This window comes from Lepidochelys olivacea (assembly GCF_965140295.1).
Source record: "Lepidochelys olivacea isolate rLepOli2 genome assembly, chromosome: 3".
NCBI classification, from domain to species: Eukaryota; Metazoa; Chordata; order Testudines; family Cheloniidae; genus Lepidochelys; species Lepidochelys olivacea.
The window spans coordinates 55882454-55900263 of record NC_140413.1 but is presented as its reverse complement, the minus strand read 5'-3'; the positions used below and the strand labels follow the sequence as shown (position 1 = coordinate 55900263).

General features: G+C 42.3%; 1 protein-coding gene across 1 annotated transcript in view; it reads right to left on the bottom strand.

Moving 5' to 3' along the window:
* The window catches only part of COL19A1 (collagen type XIX alpha 1 chain), a 320803-nt gene that overhangs the window by 212908 nt on the left and 90085 nt on the right, over positions 1 to 17810 (bottom strand). The window contains exons 11-12 of the mRNA XM_084624334.1: positions 13101 to 13145; positions 2176 to 2220 (exon numbers count right to left, since the gene is read on the bottom strand). Of these exons, the coding sequence (XP_084480460.1) occupies positions 2176 to 2220; positions 13101 to 13145 (90 nt within the window). The remainder of the gene's footprint in view (positions 1 to 2175; positions 2221 to 13100; positions 13146 to 17810) is intronic.

Genomic DNA, 17810 nt, shown 5'->3' with positions numbered 1-17810 from the left:
TGAACTAAGAGTGGCACCAGCAGCTGGAATCACGTCCCTATGTCCAAACAAAGTTTATTCATAAGACTCAAGGAGACCATGGCACAGCTGCAAGGGAAATACTTATAAGTCAACAAGCACTTCAGAGCAGAAGAATGGGAACATAACCAAAGGACTGAGAACTCTCTATAGAGTTAGAAAAAAACCTTAACGTCAACAAGTCATTTTTCAGAAAACTGAGATTGAATTGTCTGATCTCATAATTTTTAATGATTGCAGATGTTGATGTTTACTTCTGTTATTTATTACCATTACTGGATAATACAACATCTCTCTCTCTCTCTCTCTCTGTTCCTAAACCAATAACTTTAAATGTGACCTAATTTTCCTGATCTATAAACACCATTTTCTTTTAAAGCATTAACAGTGGAAAATTGACTGGTACTTTTGAAGAGGAGTGGTAGCTGGTTACACCCCAGCCCTTAAAAAGGAGAGCATAGCTCATAAGTAGTCTGTACTTTCCTTAGCTCAGAAGCTATATCCTCCATTGTCTGCCTTCAACATGATTTTCCATTGGGCAATGTTAGGTACTTATATGTCCCTCATAACCACAGGACCTGAGCACCACACAATCTTTAATGCATTTATTCCCACAAACACACTTGCGTGTGTGTTAGGGAAGTACCATTATCTCCCTTTTGCAGATGGGGAATGAGGCACAGAGAGACTAAGGCCCAGACCCACAAAAGGGACTTGGCCTTTGCCATGTTGAGCATCACAACACCTAACTTTCATGTGACTAGAAAAAACACAGGATCACCACTACAATGCACAAAGCCTGAGTTAGGGACCTACACTCCCTATACCATGAATGGAGAGAGATAGGCACCTTAGGATGCCATCCACAAAGCCAGCATGATAGGCAGGGAGCTGCCTAAGTTAGCCAATGAGAAATCACAACAACTAGGGTGTGTACTAAGCCCTGCTCCTCTTCCAGAGGTAGCTCCTGAAGTCTGGGCTGCAGGGAGGCACCTATCTCTGCTTGTGATTCACAAATCAGGGAAAGACAGGCATTTGCCTATTAAATCATGTGCAGGGCCAGATCCAATAGGCATGCTCAGCGGCCACCTCATTCCCCACAAAATGGCAGGGGGTAGCGAGGAGGAAGGGGGAAGAGAAAGATGTCCCTTAAACCTTGTGGTCAGGGTGCACCCTTAAGATGTGGGAGAGTCCCAGTTTGCAAGTCCCCACGCTGCCTGATGAGGAGAAGAGGTTGAACTGGGGTCTGCCACCTCTCAGGTAAATGTTCTAATCATCAGGCTATACAGTCATTCTAATTTTTTCTCTGACCCAAATAATATTTAATTATTGAATCATTTCATTAAAGCAGAACTACTTAAAAAGGAGAGATTGAGGGCACCCCACATCAGAATACCCCAGAACCAATGGGTAAAGCACTCACTTGAGAGATGGCTGATCTCTATTCAAACCCCTTCTCCTCATCAAACAGCAGTGGGGGTCCCCAGGTGAGTACGCTAGCCACTAGGCTAAAGGTTATAAGGGAGGTCTGCCTCTAGCTTCCCACCCTTCACCTCCCTGGCTGTTTTCTGTGGAATTAGGTGGTCACCTGCTAAATGTTATATGTAACTACATACAGTGATCTCCATTAAAAAGTCAGTTTATGTCAACAGACATAACATATAAGAGATAATATAGTAAATGTTGATTTTTGCACCCCTTATAGTAATTACATAATTTTACACGTTTGCAAATTGATTGGTAATTAAAATATATCTCCAAACTAATTATTTATATTCTCACCAAGTAGGACATGCTGTGTAAATAAAAAGCTGCCAGTTACCATGGAGGTAAGGAATACACACCATGTTAGTGCCCTGTAACTTGAAGCTTTACCAAGTATTTTTATCATGCTAAACACTGTAGGGTTAACATAAAACTTATCTACATACACATATCCTAACACAACATGCTGGGAACACTGCGAACATTTTATGATGTCTAATTAATATGAACCATATTGTTAAGTCCTTATTCTACCATAGCAGAACATAGAGTTTTGTCTGTGAAAGAGCAAAGGACTTCAGAACTAGGCCCTATGTGAGGACAGAAGTTATCTCAAGTATCATAGGTTGAAAACATCTAACCACAAAAAACTGCACAAATGAAGTGATTCACCTTTTTACCTTCTTCTCCTTTATTACCCTCAAAGCCATGTTCTCCCTGTTACGAAAACAAATCACAAGATTGTTTGACAGGAAATTTTAAGCAAATGTCATATACATAAACAATCTACACAATTTCTATTGCATTTAATTGTATTTCAGGTTAAAAATAAGGCTTGACAATACTACACAACTTGGATACTGAATATCTTTTCAGCACATCAAAAGATCTGAAACTTATGTGGAAAACTGGAATGGTTTTCTGTGGTTTTGGCAGCTAACTCTGTTTATAGACCATTGAAGTTAGTCCAGTCATCCCAGTCCTCATTCTGAAAATCAATGTTTTATTTATTTTATTTAAATTTATAAGTGTGACTTGCCAGGTGTCAAGGTGCTGTTCAATCATTGTATATACAAAGCTTATTCAACCAAGAAGAGCTCTCTATGAAAAACCTTCAGAATGATTTCAGCTTTGCAGCATATGCTGAAGGTCATTATATCCAAGCTCAGATGGATCCAAAGGGAAGTGGATTCCTGATTTGAGTATCCTTCACCAAAAAAGACCAGTTACCATTTTCCTCCCATTTAAATTATGGAATTCTTAGAGCAAGTGCTGTACCTGAACATAATAGCTCTGGTCTCTAATGTAGTCAAGATGCAAACTAACAAAACCAACATCTTTAATTTACCCAGATATTAATGTATATGTAACAGGTTCCCCCCGGGGTGCCGCCTAGAACTGGGGTGTGACGGGTTTGGGCCCTTGGGGTGTCACCTTATGTGCTGGGATGCCACTGAGTCAGCCTATTCTGCCACCCTGAGTCCCCTTTACCTGGCCTTGCCATGTTAGGCTGACAAGCCTCTTCCAGCCACGCACACAGGCAGGGCCACATCCAGCTGCACAGAGAGATAGAGATCCGTTCTGGAAAAATTCAACCTTGGGGGCTCACCCCAACACTCTGGTGCCCACTCCCTTTAAGGGTACAAACCCAAAGGTTTTATGAAATGAAATTCGCCCCCTCTCCCAATGTGGAGGGAGATATGCACAACTTCTTGCCCCCCAGTTAGAAATTACATAAACTGGGTTATATTACAAATGAGAAAAAAGTTTATTAACTACAAAAGGTAAACTAAGTGAATATAAGAGATAACAGACAGAACAAAGCGGATTACTGACCAAATAAAGTGTAATACGCAAGCTAAGCTCAATATACTTAAGAAACAAGTTATAACATGTAAATTCTCACCCTAAATGTTATTTTAGGCAGGTTGCAAAGTTTCTGTGGTTCAGAGTTCCATTTATATTCCTTTTCAGACTGGACCCCTGACTCAGTCTGGACACCCCCCTTGCCTTCCCTTCAGGTGGTTTTAGCAGACTTTCTTCTTGGGCAGACAGGCCATGGGGAGGAGGAGTCCCATTTGCCTCCCTCCCCACCCTTAAATAGGATTTAGATAAGGTGGGAATTCTTTGTTTCCCAAAATTGACCCTTCCTCCCCCTTTCCTTCCTGTGAAAAGTTACAAGAAGCCCCAGGTAATGTTTAGTATCAGGTGACAAGACCACCTGGCTCTGTAGTATCACAGCATTCATGAGACAGTGGCAATATGGAACACCAACACGAAGGCCAAAGCCTTTTCATAGTCCATTGTCCTGTCTGACTTTTCCATTGTTGTACTGGAAGTGTTAGCAGTGAGCGTCACCTGAAGTAGCATAGTTGAAATACAGATACATAGTCAATATTCCTAACTTCAGATATAGAAATGACACAGGCATACAAATTAGATAATCACCTTCAGTAGATTATAACCTTTCCAATGATATCTTACAAGACCCATCTTGCATAAAGTACTTCTTGGTTATGTCATATTCATATCATAATCATATTTCATATGGAGTGAAACGTCACATGGGACACCACTGAGCCCCCTTTCCCACTAGCCTGGACTCCCACACACTGCTGTGAGAAGCCGCAGACGTGCTCCTGGTCTCACACTTTCCCCAGCACACAGGTAGGGACACACCCAGTTGTAATAACACACAGAATGGCTTTCTGACCAACCTCTGCATGGGAAGGCTATGCAGCTAGGGTACTTACCAGTTTCTCAGGCACACACCCCCTTTCAGACACACCACATCTGTGCTCTCTAGAGTGGAATCTATCCCGTTTAGCTGTGGGCTCACAGCTAACAGCCAGAACAGTCCTTTTACTGGTAGGCACTATGCCTCCCTCTTTGAATTGGGCTTGCCTGCAGCTGCAGAGTTCCTGAAATCCTCACCCACCTCAGCGGTCTCTAGGATTCCATTCCCCCACCTCTGGACTTCCCTCTAGGACACATCTTCCTATGCATTCTAGAGTGAGGTGTCCCTTGCTCAAATGCAACCTGCTGGCATCCAGCAACTGGGACCATCTTCTCACTGATAGGCAATACACTCTCGTCCCCCTTTGAGGAAAAGCTGCTTTTAGCCACCGGGCAGTAGGAGCTGGTCTCAAACACACCCACCCCTGGTAGCAGACTGTTTTCCATGGCTGCAGAGGAATTAAAGAGACACTCTCCCATTCCCCAAACAGTTCCTAAGATTTCATCCTTTCCCTCTGGGGTTTCAGCACAATATTGCTCCTTGCTGCTGACAGACCCCTTGACAGCCTGAGCTACACTGAAAAAGTCATTCCCAAGTAACAATTGTGTTGGGTTACCACGTATTGCATCCACAGTTAATTCAGCTTCCAAATCCCCAGCTTCTATGTGCACTTTAGCCAATGGCACAAGGATTTTGTGACCTCCTACTACAAAGGCTCTGCCATCTGCCCTGGCGGTATGCCTTTCTCCTGAACAAGGTCTCTTCTGACCACAGAAATTTCTGCACCTGTATCCCTCCACCAAGATTGTTCCTTGCCAATAATTCTGACAGTCCCTATGTGCTTCCTGCCTGGCTGTGCAGAAGCTACTTTTACAAATCCTGTATGGTAAGTGGCAATTGCCTGAGGTGCCTCTGTACTCTGGGTAGCAGCATTCCCATGAGTTGCTTGTTGCCTGTTCCCACTCAGCACAGGGCATTTATTCCTAAGGTGCTCAATGGAATTACAATGATCATACCTTCCGGGCTCTTCTGTTTTTACAGGGGACTTGGGGCAAGGACAAGAGGAATGGATTTGGGGAGATGAGCATCCAGCCTCCCATTCACCCTTACTTTCTCCAGGAATAAAGCAGAACCCTGTTTCCCTCCAAACTTAACCCTCTCTGCCTGTGATTTATTTCTAATAGATACTTGGGTTTGTTCAAATTGATCAGCTAGAGTAGCAGATTCATCAACAGTCTTTACCTTTTTATCCCATAAACACTGTTTTACATCATCATTACATAAATTCAGGAAATGTTCCTGAGCAACAAGATCACACATTTCTTCAAAGCTTGTAATATCTTTTCCCCTTACCCACTTATCCATCAAATCTCTCATCTGGTTTACATATGACACATTACTCATTCCCCAGCACCTCTCTTAAGGCTTCAAAATTTTATTCTATATGTTTCAGGTGTAATCTGAAACGGTTTTAAAACTATTTCCTTGAATTTACCATAATCTGAAGCATCCCCAATTGGCATCTTATTGGATATATCCAGTGCTCTCCCAGACAACTTTGCAACCAAAGTGGGCATCCTTTGGTCTTCAGGAATCTCATGAAGTACACACAGCCTCTCAAAGGTGATGAAGTATTCAGCAATGTCCCCTGTCTTGTTGTACACAGGACACAATTGTTCCCATTTGTGGATTTTCGGAGAGGTGGGACTCCCTGGTGTATGGGGGTGCTGGTTCTGCTTCTTTATCAAGTCAAGTTCATGCTTCCTTTCTTTTTCCCCTCTCCTCCATGACTAGATTCCAGGCCTCCATTTCATTGTCTTGCAGTTCCAGGGCTCTCTGGTGTGCAGCTTTTTGCTTGGCCTCTTCTGCTTGTATGGTTCTCCGGTGTGCAGTTTCTTGCGCATTAATCTCCATTTATTTTAATCCATTTGTCTTCTGTGCTCCTTCTCCCTCTCTTCTGCCTGCAATCTGCCATGCTCCAGCTTCTTGCTAGATTCACTTTCACTCATTTTCCTGTTTTTCTGTCCATACTTCCCTTGCCCAAAATAAGCAAACAGAAAATAAACTGGTAATCACTTTGACGGACCTCTAGCCACCATACTTAAAACTCTGTGCCACTGTGATGGGTACCCCTCCGAGATGCCGCCTGGAACTGGGGTACCACTGAGCCACCTGACCGACCAGCCTGGGTTCCCATTCACTCTACAATGCTGTGACAAGCTGCAGACATGCTCCCAGTCTCACACTTTCATCAGCCCACAGATAGAGACACACCCAGCTGCAATAACATGTAGACAAGCTTTTTGATCAGCCCCAGCATCAGAAGGCTACTCAGCTAGGGCACTTGCCAGCTTCCCATGTGCATTCCCCTCTCTGGAGGGTAAATCCAAAATTATACTGTCTTGTGCTGCACAAAAAACTGTACAGCATAAGTTCATAAAATTCGCCCTCTCCCTCAATGTGGAGAGAGACAGGCAACAGCTTTCTGCCCAAGTATGATTTCCACACACTGGTTTTAGACAAAACAAAACCAAGTTTATTAACTACAAAAGATAGGTTTTAAGTGATTATAAGGGATAGCAAACAGATCAAAGCAGATTACCTCGCAAATAAAATAAAAATCTAAGCTTAATATACTAAAGAGATTGGATACGAGTAGCAAATTCTCACCCTAAATGATGATTTAAGCCATCTGCAGAGATTCTTAAAAAGCAAGCTACGCTTGCTTGCAGCTTAAAACCTCAGGTATTCCTTTCACAGGCTAGAAATCCCTCTAGCCTGGGTTCAGCCCTCCCCCCAGTTCAGTCCTTCTTCCTCAGGTATTTTCAGGAGTTTCCTTGGGTGCGGAGTCAGTGAAGAACCACAATGATATCACTCCCCTGCTTTAAATAGCTTTTGCATATGGCAGGAACCCTTTGTCTCCAGGCTTAGTTCCCACGCCTTTTAGTGGAAAAACACTGGTATTCCAAGATGGAGTCTAGTACCAGGTGACCTGGTCACATGACCACGTAGGGTCACATCAGCCATAACTCCTGTTTTTTGCATCCTCAAGAAGGCCCCCCAGTGGGAGATTAGCTTCTTCTAAAACCTATTATTCTCCCTAATGGCCCTTCCCAGTCAGCCATCTAGACTGACTGCATTCTGCCTAATGGGTGTTCCCCAGGTGTAAGCACATTTTAATAGATGCACAGACAATATTCCTAACTTCAGATATCAAAATAATACTTGCATACAAATATGATAATCATATTCAGTAAATCATAACCTTTTCAATGATATCTTACATGACCTATCTTGCACAAAATACATCATAGTTATGCCATAATCATACCATAATGATATTACTATGAAGAATATGGGGTGCAATGCCACAGTATACACCCATCTTTAATGAGAAATGCAATCAAAGTTCTATTTTTCATATAGGAACAGGCAAACTACCTCATCCAAATACAGTTTCCATGCTCCACCTCCCCCAAAACCATCTCGCAGGAAGTGGTTCTCATTCCATCTTCCTTTCTTAGCATCTACATCCATAGTGTTGATATGGCATACATGAACTCTATAGGTCTGGAGATCAAGAAAATGGAAATCTCCCAAATCGCAGCATATAGTATTTCTCTCATTTTACTGTAAAAATTCCCCATTTTGATTTTGTCCTCTCTACCCCCCCTAAGTTCACCTTTTGCAGAGTTCCATTCCCTTATATAGAAGCTTAACGTTTAAATGAGGGTAGGTGAAACAGTAGGCTACAACATGCAAGCTTCCTGTTTACAGTATGTTGCCAAATAATTCAGTTGACACAGCATCATGAGCTACATCTGAGAATCAATTTCAAAGTTTTGAGATGCACAGATTCATATACCAGCAAATAGTTCTGGGCTTTCCAGCAGCTGTTTGTGGTGGCTGCATTATGCTTACTGTTTTGGCTGATGTGGTTGGTGAAGTCAACAGCTTAGATGTCAGTTTTAGTAATGTGTCTAAGATAAAGTACGCAGAACTTAGTCCAGGTACAATAGCAGCCCGTGCTTTTCTGTTGGAAAATGTGCATGTGGTGTTTTTTAAAATAATTTAGAAATGTTTCTTCATTTTTGTTTCTCTGATATAAATTCTGATATATATGTCCCATTACACACCTTTGATATATTCCTACAAAAAAGGCATTGCCTCCATTTAGCTTCATCAGATGTAAGATTGCAACTCTCGTTTTCACAGTCACAAAATGTCAAATTCATCACATAAGTTCCCAAAACAAATTAGATGCCTGTGCAAATAAAGTGTGTGTGGGTGTTCTACTGGAAGAGCAGCTTTTCCAGTAGCAATTGAACTAATTCTCAATTTTCCCTATGGCTAGAATCTGAGGTCTTAGATTTTATCAAAACACTGTAGTTCAAATATCTAGGATGCTACCGGCATTATTTAATTTCAATAATATCCCTGGTGCATTATGTGTTTTCCAAACATTTGGAAGACACAATCTCTATCCAGAGGAGCTTACAGTTAAGCAAACATGGACAGCAGGTAAGGGGATAGTGGAATAAATATACAGTTTCAATATCAAATAAAAATAAATAGGATAGGAAAGTTATACCCAACTTACTCAAGCATGAAAGCATCCAATAGCAATTTTCTTGGAGGCAAAAAAACTGAGTATCATGAAATATGTGGTCAGACAATAAGACTAGATGACAAGTGGAAGTAAATCACATAACAGTTCTGGGCTCATCATGCATTTATTCCCCACTGTGATTATTAATTGCCTACAATATGTTTTTCTTAGCAACAGTATATTTAGAGATGTTCATGCAAATGAACATTTGCAGGATATCCAAAAGACTCTCTCTCCTCGCTTTCCACACTCAGATCCCTTTAAATATCTAGCCCTGTTCTTTCAAAGAGAGTTTTAATAGTATTGTGTTTGTAGAATAATTTGTTATTTCTAGTTTTTAAAGCCTGGTCTACACACAGAGTTGTACTGAAAGAATTAAAGGAGTGATTTTATATCATTTTAGTAAAACCAATGCAATTTTCTGCATACACACTCTGATATCCATTTTAGCCAGGCTTATTGCAGGTGCAAGATAAACAGATATAAACGAGCCCACATACAAAGTTGCACTGGTTTAACAAAACCAGTTTAGTTTACCCCTAAAGCACATGTTCCAAAATGCTAGCGTACACAGGAGCGCACCCACCACATGACTGGAAGTAGCCATTTCTGAACTGGTTTAGACCAGGGGTCTCAAACTCAAATCACCAGGAGGGCCACATGAGGACTGGTACGTTGGCTCAAGGGCCGCCGCCCCTGCCCACGGGGTGCAGCAGGAGGCTCAGGGCAGGGAGTTGGGGTGCAGGAGGGGTTTGGGTTCCAGCCCAGCGCTGCTTACCTTGAGCAGCTCTGGGGTGGCAGGGGTGCACACCAGGGCCAGGGTAGGTTCCTTGCCTGCCCTGGCCCTGGCTTCGGCCCTATGCTGCTCCGCTCCACTCTGGGAAGCAGTGGGCACCCTGTCCCTGCAGCCCCGGGGGCAGGGGGATCAGAGAACTCAGTGAGCTGTTCGTGAGCTGTTCTTGCCTGTGGGTACCTCCCCCGAAGCTCCCATTGGCCGCGCTTCCCCGTTCCTGGCTAATAGGAGCTTCAGAGGAGGTGACCACGGGCAAAAAACAGCTCACGGAGTTCTCTGCTCCCCCTCCCACTGGGACCGCAGGGAAGCGATGCAGGGCCCTCAGCACCACGGGGTTGGCAAATCTGCAGGCCGGATCCAAAACCCTGAGGGGCCGGATCCGGCCCAGGGCCGTAGTTTGCCCACCCTTGGCCTGGAGGTAGGCTGGGGCCGCGGCGTGCTGTGGAGGGGACTGGTGGGGCCGCGGGGAGCTTGGCGGGCTGCAGGGAAGAACCCGCGTGTTTGAGACCCCTGGTTTAGACTATAACTTTCAGTAAAAGATACTGCTAAATATATATATATATATATATATATATATATATATATATATTACACACAAAAAGCTACATTACGAGAATTATGAGTTGTGAGGGGAGGCTGAGGGAACTGGGGATGTTTAGTCTACGGAAGAGAAGAATGAGGGGGTGATTTGATAGCTGCTTTCAACTACCTGAAAGGGGGTTCCAAAGAGGATGGATCTAGACTGTTCTCAGTGGTAGCAGATGACAGAACAAAGAGTAATGGTCTCAAGTTGCAGTGGGGGAGATTTAGATTGGATATTAGGAAAAACTTTTTCACTAGGAGGGTGGTGAAACACTAGAATGTGTTAACTAGGGAGGTGGTGGAATCCACTAAAAAAAAAAAAAGTTTCCACTAATTTTGGGTGCCCACTGTGAGACAACTATAGCCTGATTTTTCAGAGTATTTAGCATATCATCGTACTTTATATGTTTGAAGCAAAGCTCCAATTAATTTCAGTTGCAGCCTTGAGTGCTCAGCCAATCTGCAAATTATCCCAGAGTCTCAAGTCAGGCACTCAGACAATAAGGAACACACAACTACTGACCATCTGTGGAAAGTTTAAATGAGGTGCCTAGCATCACATAGGAACTCTTTGGCAGAGGCAAGTACAGAATCCAATACTCCAGGACACTAGTCAATTGCCTTAAACATGAGACTATCCTTTCTGTTCCTGCAGTCTCCTGCCTCATTCATGACACACCTTTTAACTTCTAAATTAAGGATAGTATAACGTATACAAACAAAGGGCTCAAATTAAGATTGCTTTGTAACACGAAGGAACCATGAGGGGATGGAGCTTGTCCAGTCATGCCGTGGAGGTAACACATGCACAGCCTGATCGATACCAGGAACTGTAAGAGGCCTAAGCATGCTCAGTGAGGATGGACTTGTCCACATTTTTAGCTGCTAAGAACTGAAGTAGTATCTACTGAGTATGTGCACACAGTGATTTTTCAAAAGCTTATAATTTGGCCAAATTTGGCCAGACATAGCCACCCTTTTGCCAAATTTCAAGTCTCTGCGAAAAGATATGGGGGCGCTTTAATTTTTTAAAGAAAAGGTCACCAGAATTTTTTAACATGGGTAAAACAATGTTTTCCTCTAGCTTTGTTCTTGGAAACTGCTGAACCATTTTGGCTGAAGTTTTCCAAAAGCTTTCAGCCTGAGGCAGACAGGGATGAAAATTTCAGCCCAAATGCTTAGAGTCTGGCAAAGTTATAAGCAACTGAAAAGCAAAATCAGAAGACTTCTCTACACTAACTGACAGATCTGAGGGCAGCAATCGATCCAGTGGGGGTTGATTTATCGTGTCTAGGATAGATGCGATAAATCAACCGCTGAGCGCTTTCCTGTCGATTCTGGTACTCCACCAGAACGAGAAGCGCAAGCGGAGTTGACGGGAGAGTGTCAGCTGTCGACTTACTGCAGTGAAGATACCGCGGTAAGTAGATGTAAGTACGTTTACTTTAACTACACTAGCTGAAGTTGCATATCTTAGATTGACCCCACACGGTAGTGTAGACAAACCCTCAAAATGGGAAGTGTCAAGCAACCTCAACAGCCTCTTAAGTGCCACCAGCCCTGCTTACAATAAACATGCATCTTTTTATGAATTACATCTTTTGGGGTCATCTTATGTCTTCTTAATTGAGCATTTTGGTGCTGTTATGGTATTCTCTTCATGAGTACAACAAACATATTTGTCATATTTCCAAGCAGTGTGAGACAGCTGAGACTAGAAAATTCCTGACCCAATATCTGGAAAGATTATGCTTTATCATCAATATAAGAAGAATGGAGGGTTTTTTTTTAAGTAATATACTGTAGCAGAATATGTTTCTGGATGTTTATTGCCACAGTGCTTGCACATATATGTTCAGATTGAGGTCTACTGCCTGTAAAATAATGCTTCATTTATCGCTCTCTTGTGAAGGAGGTTAACAATAAAAGTTTTTACGTAAGTGACATAAAACATCTAAATGAATGAAGTTTAACTGCTGAATACATGAAAATACAAATCTTAAACATAGAACAAGATCATGTGCATGAATGTTAGACTTTCCTGTCAAAAAAACTGAAGAAAAGTTTGTTCTTTAAAACTTGTGTATTATTGTTAACAAGTCTTCTAAGATTACATTTTATGGATAATTTGATCTAGTCACAGCTAGCAATATATTTCCCAATCTGTCAATATGCAACACCAGCCAAACAGTATAAATCGGAGTTCAACAAGCAACATAGCTTCATCCAAATGTTTAGGACAGAATGCACTGAGGTGGTGGTCAAGCCAGCACAATCAGCCCATAGGGTGTAAGGAATGCCTTGTATTGCTTTGTAGTGACCCCTGCTAGTGTTCTGAAGATATGTCACCATCAAACTCCCAAAATAAATTGATTGATTAGGCACCCATCCTGGGTTCTAGGAGCTGAAGTGCGTCCAGCCTTCCTGAGGCAGACTCAATACCATGTGAAATCTCTGCGGGCAGGAATAAATAGAAGAATGCTGCCCCAGAGAGAAAATTCGACTGGGAAGACAGCAAGTGACCGTGCTGTCATCTTCCTCCTCCCTGGGGTTTCACCAGGAAAGGGTAATTTTGAATTTTTGAAGAAGCACATCTCCAAGCTGGGCTGGCATAGCCCAATTTTGGGGCCTAGCCAACTGATTCCAAGCTCTGAATGCAGAACGACATATGCAGGCGGCTGTGCCTGTGCAGGCATTTCTCATATCATTTCTGGTGCCCGAGACCCTGTGCTATAGTTCCACCGGCACATGAAATGAATCTTACATCCTACATGTAATTTAAAATACTAACCAATTTCTATGGATAGTGGACAGCTAGGAAAAAGAAGGAAGCTTCAGAAATGCAAATATACAAAATAAAACTAAAATGCCTTTACCTTGGAACCAGGAAGGCCAGGAACACCCACGAAGCCATCTTCCCCCTGAAACAAAATGTACATAACCTTCATTATTTGGCTCTCACTCACATGAGCAAACCACAAGAAAAAACAAAGACTGCTTATTCCCAGCAATATTTTCAAACTGAATAGTCCCAGTAGTTTTACAAGTGATTATGGATTGATATTTGCCTCGTTAATCATTTTGTATATTACATGTATTTTTACAGCAACGTCCTGGGTATATGCTGTATAGTTACATACTGCTAATTTTTGTTGCTTTGTATTTGATCACACTATATTTCACTCCCACATTCTTGAATAATAACTAGTTGCAGTGCATCAAGGAGTACTGCCAATTCTCTTTATTTTATTGAGAGTGACAGGATTTCAGAGGGTTCTGGAGCCCATCTTGTGATGACATAAGGAAGCTCCAGTTCCCTCACAAAGTCCAGTTGGCAGTTCCCTGCCAAAAGCCAGAAGAGTCTCTCTCCTCCGCTCGTTGTTTTCACAATTTAAATTGCATATTTTAATGTAATCAGGGTGATTTAAAAACAAAACACATTCAGCAGATACTTACTAACACTCACCCTGTGAATCCTGTAGATTAGTTATGTCATGGAGCCTGCTTTAAATGTTCACACTTCAGTTACAGACCACAGAACACACACACATTTTCAAAGCACACTAAGGTCAGGAGGAACTGTCAATATTCAGCATCTCTGAAAAATCAAGCTTTATGGGCCCAATTCAGTTTTGCCCTACAGCCCCTTTGAGCAAAATAGACTGGCACAAAAGGTCAATAGGTAGGCCTAAGCTCTTCCCCGAGATTACCCCAATGCCACAGGGCTTCCTGCCAGGCACAGAACCAGCTCCTCTTGCTCTGTGCTCCCTCCACAGCAGCCCCAGAGCAGAAGACATGCATACATCCCTGGTGATTCTGTGCCCTTGCAACTTTCCATACAAGTCAGAACTCCCTCAGGAGATAATTAGCCTAAACTGGGGGCTGAATTGGTCCTGTCCTTACACTGGCCCCAGCCTGAGCCATCCCTTGGCTAGATAAAATTGGGACTGTCCCGATATTTAGCCCTTTGTCCCACGTCCTGACTGATTATGATCGGGATGCCATTTGTCCTGATATTCAGGTGAGGAGACAGTCAGGGAAGGGAGACGGGTGGGCGAATGGGGTGAGGAGGTGAATGTGGAAGCGAGCGGCAAGTGGGAGGGAGGTGAGGAGGCAGGCAGATGGGTGGACAGCGAGGAGGAGAGCACTGGTTGGGTGAATGCGGGGGTGGGCACACTGGATGGACAGCGAGGAAACTAGCGGGGAGGTGAGCAGCGGGCAGGCAGGGGAGGAAGCGAGCTGCAGGTGGGCGGGCAGGAGGGGGGTGAGAAGGCAGGCGAGCAGGGATGAGGTAAGTGGCAGTCAGGCGGACGGAGGGTGCGCCGGACGGACAGCAAGGAGACTAGTGAGGAGGGAAGCGGCAGGCAGGCAGGCGAGGAGGTGAGCAGCAGGTAGGAGGGGGGTGAGGAGGCAGGCAGGCAGTGAGGAGAGTGGCGGTCAGCGGGGCATGCTGGAAGGATGGCGAAGAAAGCAGCAGGCAGGCGGGCAGACGGCGAGGAGGAGAACGGCGGGTTGGTGCGGGGATGAGAAGGTGAGCGGCGGCCAGGCGGGAAGAACCCATTATCAGCATGGATGTATGTCTTCTGGAATGGTGGTTGAAGCATGAAGGGACATATGAATCTTTAGCACATCTGGCACGTAAATATCTTGCGACGCCAGCTACAACAATGACATGCGAACACCTGTTCTCACTTTCAGGTGACATTGGAAACAAGAAACGGGCAGCATTATCTCCTGCAAATTGTAACCAAACATGTTTGTCTTAGCAATTGGCTGAAGTAGGACTGAGTGGACTTGTAGGTTCTAAAGTTTTACATTGTTTTACTTTTGAATGTAGTTATTTTTTGTACATAATTCTATATTTGTAAGTTCAACTTTCATGATAAAGAGACTGCATTACAGTACTTGTATTAGGTGAATTGAAAAATACTATTTCTTTTGTTTTTTACAGTGTAAATATTTGTAATAAAAATAAATATAAAATGAGCACTGTACACTTCGCATTCTGTGTTGTAATTGAAATCAATATATTTGAAAATGTAGAAAACATCCAAAAATATTTAAATAAATGGTAATTGCTTGACAGCCCTACATTTTTTTTACACATATTTATTTTAAAATATGGCACACATATGCATAGGAAATAAATACTATTTGACTGATCTGACAGTGGCTCTCAACCTTTCCATACTACTGATTTATCTTGTATACCCCCAAGTTTTACCTCACTTAAAAACTACCTGCTTACAAAATCAGAAATAAAAATAGGTCACAGCACACTATGACTGAAATATTGCTTACCATCTCATTTTTACCAGATAATTATAAAATAAATCAATTGGAATATAAATACTGTACTTACATTTCAGCGATAGTATATAGAGAAGTATAAACAAGGCAATGTCTGTATGAAATTTTAGTTTATACTGACTTCCCTAGTGTGTTTTATGTAGCCTCTTGTAAAACTAGGCAAATATCTAGATGAGCTGATGTACCCCCTCGAAGACCTCTGTGAACCCCCAGGGATACCATGCACCCTGGTTGAGAACTACTGATCAATAATATTCTATTGAAAACAAAGACAGTGCAAATGGAAAACATGAACACACTTGCTACTGAGTACTGAGACTAAAACAAGCAGGCCTTTTTGTTTACTAATGATTCTAAAAGTTTCATAATCTCACACAGAAAATTCTTAGAAAATTAAACCTAGCCAGCCAGATGTTTCTATCATAAAATAGAGAAGATTTTCCAGTGATATTAAACTCTGTACAAATTGACAGAATTTTGTAACTGTACTTTTTTCCTTAATGGATCTGTCCAAAGAGAAATTGTCTAAGTCTTACACAACATTGCTTGATTTACACAGCTTTAAAACAAATCTAACCCCATTGAAGTTCACAGAACTGGAAGTCATTTAAACTCAATTTAACTTATTGAAATAATATCTGAAATGCAGAAATTGTAAATGTTAGTTTAAAATGTGTTCTACAACGGTAAGGGATTATTTGGGTTGTAAAAAATGGCCACGCTTATTCAATATAATAAAATATATTATGACTTCTATATTAACAGTAACATTTGGGGCCTTGAGTAAAGGGTACTAAAAGAAACACTCTTGGTCAATAATGAAGGCCCCAAGGCCAAATGCCTTATCTGAAGGAATTATTTTTGTCCAGAAAGGTTTCATCTATTCATCAGTTCCCTCTGCTCAAGATTCAGTGGGCCAGATCCTTAGCTGGTGTAAACTGGCATATGTCCAATGATTTCAGCTACAGTGTACTCACAAGGAAAAATGTCAGAGAGCTACACCAATACAAGCATGCTGAGTGTCTGGCCTGAGGTGTGGAGCTTCATCAATCAGAGCAATATTTGTTCTGATAACATAATAGTGGTGTACTTAGTTAGCTGACAAACTTGTACCAACTACTGATTCAATTCAAGTAGTTCAGAGATACATTTTTAGTTTGTCTACTGCCATTTGGAAGTTAAAGATTTTTCTCATGGCTGTATCTCCTTACTTGGAAGCCCTTTGATATATTCTAGGCATGGGTTAATAGGCTATTTGGATTAGGGAGAATATATACACAATGTATTTAGAATTCAAATAGTTGGATAATTTTCAGATTTCTAAATCCAAATATCATTGATTCCAAATATCAAGCACGACCATGGGATTACCTCCTACCCAAAAGCCCCAGGCCACCTCACCATTACTAATTTTAGTGGTCTTTCAGGGAGTAAACGGAGGAGTGTGGGAGCTCAGTAGCCTTGTAATCTTTCCCCCTGCCCCTTTTCTTACAATATATTTGGGGGTGGCTGGTTCTTCTCCAGTCTTTTTTATGGGGCAAGTGACAGAAGGAGGGCATTGCATGACCACATGTCCAGGGGGAATTGGCTACCTGCATGCCCACCAGCCCTATTCTGCTGCAGCTGGGTGGAAACGGCTCATATTGTTGACATCCTCACTGCACTAGTGCTGAAAGCAGTGATACCTCAGAGAGCACTGAACATATTATGCACCAGCTTTTCAAAGATGCTCATCACCTATTGAGAACAAGTGCCCAAAAAGGGAGCTGAGATCCTTTGAAAATCTGGTTCATAGTAAATAGGGGAACACTCCATCCACTGACCCTCAGTCTCAGAGAGTTTTATCTCCATTACAGTATTCTCTACACCTGCAAGAATCAGGAGCAAGGAGCCAGGATCTGCACACTGATAACTGGAACTGCATCTCCCATAGAATAGTCCTGAGAACTACCACAAAGCATTGTGTTTTGGATGGGATTTTTAATTATTTTTTGTAAAAAGTGTTCACTGCTTCGGGTGAAAATCAGCTGTGGAAAATAGATGTAATTATACATTTTTCAGGCTGTGCCCCTTTCTTCCTTTTGTATGGCTCAACATAAATGCCACTAGCACACAACTTAGAAGAATCTCTATTGTCTAGTTAGGAAGCTCCTGCAGCCACTTTGCAGTATTACCAACATGACCTTGTTATTGCAAAATACCTACATGTTTCTCTTAAAGTTCCATTAGTCTAATCTTTTTCCAGCTCACTGGCTTGCATTACTACTCTGGAAAAA